This window comes from Aulonocara stuartgranti (assembly GCF_965226115.1).
Source record: "Aulonocara stuartgranti genome assembly, chromosome: 6".
Taxonomy (NCBI): Eukaryota; Metazoa; Chordata; class Actinopteri; order Cichliformes; family Cichlidae; genus Aulonocara; species Aulonocara stuartgranti.
Genome location: NC_138944.1, coordinates 31,235,142 through 31,243,334, shown reverse-complemented (window position 1 = coordinate 31,243,334; position 8,193 = coordinate 31,235,142). Strand labels below are relative to the sequence as shown.

Below are 8,193 nucleotides of genomic sequence, written 5' to 3'. Positions count from 1 at the left end.
ATATAATATAAGCTCTGGCGGACTTGGTTCTATGGTAGGTCTTAAAGGGTTAAAAACAGCTCTATTGTTCAGTACACATGGAGGTTCACGGGCATAATTTTTTTCTTGCACTTTCCGGTCAGTCCATCCTTTTAAGGCTCCAGAAAATGAAGAGCTGTTTTATTCAGTGTTATATTACATTTATATTATATTCACATAAAAGCCATTCTTTGGTTACAGCCAACTTAGTTATGTAAATGCATGAAGCAAAAACGTGTGCAGAGCAATGCCCTTTGCAAAAGTTCATGTTTAATAATACTTCCCAAGATTCACGCTGAATTAGATAAAAAGAGCTTTAATGTATGTGGCTCCTCCTTCCTGAAATCTTTCTCGACTTGATTTAACATTGCAAAACAGACATTAATGGCAACATTATTCAGTGAAGACCTGTCAGAAACTCTCGCAGACAGTCTGTGTATAATACAGTTTGTTCCCACATGACCCGTGAGCACAAAATACAATCAAAGCCATTAGCAAAAACAAAGAAAAGCAGAGACACATGACACTTTACCTCCTGCTGCGTTATTGTCTTATGCAAATGATAGAAGCTGTTGTAACTATGATATCACTTGCATGTAATGGCACGCTCCATAATTTATCCTTCTTAATGATAACCAGTTTTCTCACCCCGGGCTAAATAAATCTCTGGCTGTTGCCTTACGTTGATCAGTCCATTGCTCCTGCCTCCACATGCTTTAAAAAAATAAAAGAACTTATTGTTGCAAATTCAACTCTTGGGTCCCATGTGCTCCAGATGACACGGAGAGGCTTCTACACATGAAAAGAAGGAGAGAGTACAGAGCAGGTCACTTTATCCTAAAAGCAACGACTGACTCTTGCCATGGATTATTATACAATGTTAACTGCAAACTTTAACTTGGGAGCGGTGTGCGTGTTTATACTGCCTGCAGGAGAAAAGGAAGCAATACATCAGATAAACTGCAGTTTTCATAGGCTGGTCATATCCGTTGTTTCATCCTCCGTGTCCCCAACCAGAGAGTAGGTTTGTGGTGTTTTGCTCCTGTGCTGCCCAGCATAACAGAAAGCAGCTTTGCCCAAAGTAATGATGTCTCTCTTATCAGCTGACATACTATACACTCTATCCCCCGAATGCCTCCTCGGAGGTAGCACGTCTATTTCCACAGGACTGATTCCTAAAGGTAACGGTCCAGCTTTCTCATTTAGAGAGTGTCTCCGTGTTGGCAGGAAGTCTGCTTTTTGTATGGTGTGCTGGAGGCCGTGGAGCTGGCAGGGTAACAAGGAGCTGTCGCACACGCTGGGACTGGACCGACACCAGTCTGAGATGCTGTGGTCGGAGCCCGCTCGGCTGTCTGAACTGTCTCTGACCTTCTGCCCCAGGCCCTGGACTCTCGCCAAGTTCAAGAGCCTCGGTATTGTAACCATGGATGCAGACGCCGCCACTGCAGCAGCGATAGGGCGGCGCTCAGCAGACGACACTTTGCTGTCAGTTATCCCTGCTGCAGGAGGCACCACTGTAACTGAGCTGGAGAATGATGAGGAGTTGAAAAGAGCGGCAACCTTTTGGTAGTATCGTGTCCTTATGACCTTTGCTGAGCGGTACAGGTCTCCGATGAAACAGTAGCAGATCGGATTAAGGCTGGAGTTTGTCAGGCCTAGCCACTGGGCAAACGGTCTTGTCTGCAGGAGCCAAGACGATGGCCTTTGCTCGCAGTCAATCCAAAGGTCGGCCAAGTAGAGTGGCAGCCAGGACACTGCAAATAGAAGCACTAGACACACCACCATCTTGGCAATCTTCTGACGCATCTTAAGGCGTGAGGTGTGAAGAGCTTGGCTTCGGGGATCGAGATCAGCGAAAGTGGATTTCTTTCCTCCCCATAGCCGCCTGCCCGTGAGGAATCCTATGGTGAGGTTAAAGGTCACTGGCAAACAGTAGAGCATCACAAACAGCAGCACGTTGTATCTGCAGAGGAAGTGAAGTGAAGAAGTGAAAACATTAACAATGAGATGGTAATTTCAATCTTTTCTGAAACCCTAAAATACATAGCAGCAGTTTTATGTGCAGTTTATGTGGTGGAATTCTAACATTCACATTTTGTATCGCATTGGCACCCTCCAAATGGAGCTATTGAGAAAGATATATTTTTATTGCAGCAACATTTCAAAGTTATATCTATTGCAGTGCAAGTATAGATGGTAAATGGCCTGTATTTATATAGCGCTTTACTTGGTCCTAAGGACCCCAAAGCGCTTTACACTATACACAGTCATCCACCCATTCACACACTGGTGATGGCAAGCCACTGGTGTAGCCACAGCCACCCTGGGGCGCACTGACAGAGGCGAGGCTGCCGGACACTGGCGCCACCGGGCCCTCTGACCACCACCAGTAGGCAATGGGTGAAGTGTCTTGCCCAAGGACACAACGACCGAGACTGTCGGAGCCGGGGCTCGAACCGGCAACCTTCCGATTACAAGACAAACGCCCAACTCTTGAGCCACGATCACAATCCTCTGTCAGGAAAACAGAGGATTGTTCTCAAAACTGTTCAACTTATTCCTGTTTTCACAGACGTTGGACAAGGATAAATATTGCAGGATTAAAACCAGCATTATTGTCTTAGAACTGAAAAGTGTTAATGGTATTGTTAGATAATCATCACCTCTGCTAAATGGATTCACAGACAATGAATGTCGCCACAATGGCTACAAAGCTAAAATGAAAGTGGAGAGTAGGGCTGTGCGATATGACCAAAATCTCATATCCCGATATAAGAATTCTATCGTCCGATAACGATATAAATCACAAAAATGTAACATTTTCTGTAAATTCTGGCAGCTCGACTTGCGTGAAGTGTTTCCAGCTGCAGGTCATGTAGCTGGAGTCGAGTGTTTTAACCGATGCATGAAACGATACATTTTTAGACATAAGTTTTCTTTGTGAGTATTTATTACACGGCGTGCTGCGGGGAAAACCCTGTTCTAACATTTGAGTCTAAGGTTTATTTTTTAGCACCTGGCGGCTTTTTTTTTAACTTCTCATCCGTAAATACTCTGCATACTCTTTCACGTGATTCAGTTTATTTTGAAAAGTCTCAACAGGATCTTGAGCTTTATTGTGAAAGGTTTATGTGGAACATAAACAAGCGGACACGCGATGGTTTTACCGTCGTTGTTGCTAACCACAACGCATAAAAACAGGCGCTTGTCCGTCCGTAGTGTGGTTATATTAAGTATAAGAGAAAGAGAGAACTTTAAGAAATTAATATAGCCACTACAGTGACCATCAAAACGATGAAAAAATATTGCTGTAAACGGTTTATTTTGACACCACGAAACAAACAATAGCGTAAAATGAAACATTAGATGTTTTTATATCGTCATCCGATATATATCGTTATATCGAACAGCCCTAGTGGAGAGTGCACACAACAGAAGTCATTTTGAGCTACTCGGCAACCTATGATTAATGGAAACAAAACAAAGAAGAAGAAGAAAAGAAGTTGGACTCTTTCGAGCATGTTGAAATTGTCAATTTGACTCTTCAGACACCTCTGCATGATAAGTGGCTCCCTGCATATAAATATAGGACTCCTGGCAAGGGATAGCAACCTTTAACAACAAGCATGGGTGTAGAAACTGTTTTGCCTCAAATTACAAATTACTCACAAAGCTAGTCTGAACAGCCAATAGGAGCCATCTGTGATGCCTCCTCCAATCTGATGAGCTCAATTAAACATTCATTCCTGGCAGCAGAGCTGGAGGGTTAAAAAACCCCACAAGCGGTGGACATCCAACAAAAGCGTAGCCCAACAGCACTCAGGGCTGAGGGTTTGTGTCAGGAACCTCAGACTGCATTTCCATTTGTGTCGTTCACGGCTGAACTGAACTTAATCTTGTAATACAAACTAGGTCATTGGACTCTGCTACGATCTGCATGCTGATTACTTACCCCTGTTTGAGACGATGCTGAGGCCACTCCTCCTGACAGACCAAGATGGTGAAAGTCTCAAAGCTGATCTCTCGACGCCGGTTCATCACTGCGATGGGAGCGCACATCATCGAGGACACCGTCCACACCACAGCAACAGTTGCCAAGATCCGGCGGCGGGTGAACATGGTACGAGCTCGGAGCGGCGATCGAACGCTGTAGTAACGGTTGACGCTGATCACCGTCAGCGTTAACACGCTGGCCGAGACCGAGACAGCCTGCGTGAAGGGCACCGCTCGACACAAGAGGTCACCGTACACCCAGGCGGTGTAGATCTGGCTTCCCAAGGTGATGGGCATGCACACGCACACCACAGCCAGGTCGCACACCGCCAAGTTTACTAGGAGACTGCGTGTAGCACTCACGCCAGCTAGCTGCCGACTGCGCCGGCTGGTGAGGACTCGAAGGGACATCAAATTGCCAACGAATCCCAAAATGAATGACAGGCTGTACATTACAGTCAAAGCAATGGTGCTGGGCTCGTGGAGGGTCCAGAGCAGCATGCTCTCCAGGTCTGCCAAATCATTCGAGGAAAAGTTGGTGAAGGATAAATCGAAAGAGGAATATGATGTTTGCCTGATGGCTGAGGAGGAGGTGGTGGACAAGAAAGGGAAGGCGATGAGGGAGGAGTACGGAACAACAGCGGTGGGCAGCTTAGAGGGCAGAGGCTGATGAAGAGAGCCAGTCGGGGGGATGAAGGTGGCGGGCAGATTTAGAGCGCTGTGGAAGCTGTAGCTGTGGTTGAGTTTTTGCTGAGCGCTGTCGTGCTGCAACTGTGTGGTGAAGGTGGGCTCAACTGAGCTCCAGTCCGACAGCTGGTCACGGGAAGGATCCATGCTGTTTCCCAGTGGAAGCAGTAGAGAAATATGGAAATCTCTCAGCTGGATGGCTTACTGGGTGGGTTTACCTTGGTCCATGTTAAAATCCATTCTGACAGACGAAAAAGAACAAGCCAAAAACATACATTATTAAAATCCAAAAAGGAGAGAAATCCTCATCAAAAACGTCACATCAGGTTCCACAGTCTTGCCTTGAGTTCTGCAGGTCCTTCTGAAGCGCGTGGACAAAAATCTCTTTAGAGAGATGAAAACCTTGGTTTCCCATCTTATGCCACATCCTATGAGTCAGCTGGAGTCATGACGCTGTTCAACACTGGTCCCAGTGCAGTTCTTATGTAACGTGTGGTACATTCGTTCCTCGAGGGAGTGGCTGTCTGAACCTGATAATCCACCACCAGACATTAACAGTCTTTTTCACCTTCAAGGAAGGGAAAACTCATACAAACCACCCCCCGTCTGCCTCACGCTCTCGTCCTCCTCGCACCTGTAGTCCGTCATAGTGATGCAGTCCCATCTGTTTAGAGAAACCGGGCAGATATCAGAGGCTGTTTTCACCTGTAGCTGTATTAACAGCTACGCAGAACTGGCAACAGCAAATCACACATTCCTGGACAGAAAACCACTGACACGCATTTAATGACCTAAGTAAGTATGTCAATATTTGCAGTCATTTGTTTTTAGTTACAACAACCTCATTAAGAATAAGAAAAAATAATAATGTTAGTTTTTTACTTTCCTAAAGTGCCCCTAGACAAAAAAATCATCTAGGGCTATGAACAAAGACAGAGTCCACATAACCACGTCACCTAGAAATCAAAGCAACCACTTCTGTTAAAAGACATACAAAAACCATAAATAGTTAAAAGGTGGAAAAATGAGATAGCAGTTTGTAAAATAATGACAATATAAATACAAAGAGCTGACCCAGAGAGTTTTACTGACTGTGCATATGCGGATCATCTTGATGCTGAAAGCCTGAGGATGTTAAAGAGGCAGCCAGATACTGAAGATCTGCAACACACACACGCGCACGCAAAAAAAAAAAAAAAAGACAGTAGCAAAGTTGCTCCTGGATCGCTGACAACTGGTATGTGCGCTGTAAAATCCCTCTTTCAGTCCCAAAGCGACAGCGTGCTTTGTTGTTTGGAGAGCTCTTTGTGTTTCCGTCAGCTTTTCTTTAGCACTAACGAGCTCAGATGTCTGCGCTCCTGCAGGCGGGAGCACCGAGCCCATCCGCCACTGCAGGACTGAATATGTGAGAGGAAGGGATAAAGAGTCAGGGAGCGAGCAGCTGCTGCCCGACACACACACACACACACACACACATACACACGCATACACCGCCTCGTACTCAATCACACTGCACCTATGGCACTTATGAAACCCTATAATCAATCAAAAAGTGTCTCACTTCACTCCACAGGCTCCTGTGTGCTAAAGTGAGGGCACTCTGTGTTTCAGTTACAACCCATAAAATTGACATTTGCCTCTTCTCTTGACACACACAAACAGAGGTAAACTCAATTCTGTCTTCTGATTGATTACAGGAGCCAAATGGCTTAGTGACTTGTAGCTTACAGTTCTGCCATCGCTCTGGCAGCAGCTACGGATTTTGACTGAATGAGTGAAAAAGCTCAGTGTTTAGATCCTATATATATCCGTAATCTGCCCAGCTATAGTAACCACGTTCCCCTGGAAACAAACGGGTTAATGATAAATGGCAGGGTCAGATTTATTGCCTGCTACAGGGATAAAATCAAATACTGGCAAAGCAGATGTTAGCCCAGTTCCCCAGCACCCGTGTTTGAGAATATACATGCAGCAGGCAGAGCTTGTAGCTATATGGATACTGAAAATTATCCTGTGTGTTGGTCACTTCTGATTCAATTAGAAGCGTATTGTATGATCAAAGAAACATCAAATGTTTTTGTTTAAGAACAGCGCCTGAAACTGAAGGAGTTCACGGTTATGTTCAATCAACATAAATGGAGTACTAACCAAAACACAGGATATAGCTACTTGTTTACGGTCTTTTCGTTATTATTCCCTTATTATTACCCAGCTACCTTTCATAGCATCACTGAAGAAACCAAAACCAATAATTATTGTACATGGAATTCATAAAAAAGAGCAACTCAAAGACACCGCTAAAAGATTAAAGGAAGATGTTCAAAACACATCAGATCTCAGTAAGTCGCCACATCGTTTGATGGAAATGAAAATGATCACCCTACAGAGGGCTGAATTCAAACCACGCTGCTGACTAGTCTATTTAATCCAAATTTCATTGCAACAACTCAAAATAGTACTCAGTAGTTTGTATGGTCCCCGCGTGGTTTTATGCATGCTTGACAACATCGGGGCGTACTCCAAATGACAAGGTGCATGGTGTCCTGGGGGATCTCCTGCCAGATGTGGGCCAGGACATCACTCCCGGAGCTCCTGGATAGTCCAAGGTACAAACAGATTGCAACAGATAGACAAGAACATAATGTCCCAGAGGTGGATTTAGGTGAGGTGAGCATGGGGGCCAGTCAATGGTATCAATTCCTTCATCCTCCAGGAACTGCCTGATAGTTTCACCAAATGAGGCTGTTGCCTAGCCCAGGGGTGGGCAATCTCAGTCCACGAGGGCCGGTGTCCCTGCAGGTTTTAGATCTCACCTTGGGTCAACACACCTGAATCACATGATTAGTTCGTTACCAGGCCTCTGGAGAACTTCAGGACATGTTGAGGAGCTAATTTAGCCATTTAAATCAGCTGTGTTGGTTCGAGGACACATCTGAAACCTGCAGGGACACCGGCCCTCATGAACTGAGATTGCCCACCCCTGGCCTAGCCTGTAGAGGTCTGTGCGTCCCTCCATGGATATGCCTCCCCAGACCATCACTGACGTAGCGCTGGTCATGCTGAACTCATAAAGTCTGTTTCTTAATATTTGGTCAGAAACTGTTACACCTGCTAGAGGTCCTTTTGAAACTCTGGCTGTGCTCAAGCTGTTCCATGTGTCCAGCTGATGAGTTAAGGACCTTCTACAGCCTGTCCAGCTCTCCTAGAGTAACTGCCAACTTCCTGGAATCTCCTCCAGTAGGCGGTAGGGTGAAGTGTCTTGCCCAAGGACACAATGACCAGGACAGAGAGCCCAGGGATCGAACCGGCGACCTTCCGGTTACAAATGCACTTCCCAACCCCCCTGAGCCACGGTCGCCCACAATTTCATGCTTTTTTCAAATATAGACAGCATAAAAAACATGCTGCTGTGCCATTGCATCACCCGTTGGCTTGCACAGCAGCGATTTGTCAGACATAAGGGAGCCAATCCCAAACATATAGTGTTTTTTATTG

The 8,193-nt window shown here is 45.5% G+C and overlaps 1 protein-coding gene across 2 annotated transcripts; it reads right to left on the bottom strand.

The window, feature by feature from the left end:
- Positions 1-147: 147 nt before the first annotated feature.
- LOC309709006 (uncharacterized protein) lies at positions 148-6,431 on the bottom strand. Of its 2 annotated transcripts, none has more exons than XM_082537429.1 (3): positions 5,773-6,431; positions 3,971-5,362; positions 148-1,981 (listed from the first exon to the last, which is right to left on the bottom strand). In XM_082537429.1, exons 2-3 carry the CDS (start codon positions 4,843-4,845, stop codon positions 988-990), a joined length of 1,869 nt encoding a protein of 622 aa, XP_082393555.1. In that variant the 5' UTR covers positions 4,846-5,362; positions 5,773-6,431; the 3' UTR covers positions 148-987. The 2 variants fall into 2 exon arrangements, with proteins under 2 accessions (XP_082393555.1, XP_082393554.1); XM_082537428.1 differs by having other exon boundaries at positions 5,791-6,431.
- Between the last annotated feature and the right edge of the window lie 1,762 nt (positions 6,432-8,193).

Coding starts and splice junctions, on each gene's coding strand:
- LOC309709006 (XM_082537429.1), bottom strand. CDS start 4,845: ATGGATCCTTCCCGTGACCAGCTGTCGGACTGGAGCTCAGTTGAGCCC. Junction 1,982..3,970: donor CAGCATCGTCTCAAACAGGG/GTAAGTAATCAG, acceptor CTTCCTCTGCAG/ATACAACGTGCTGCTGTTTG.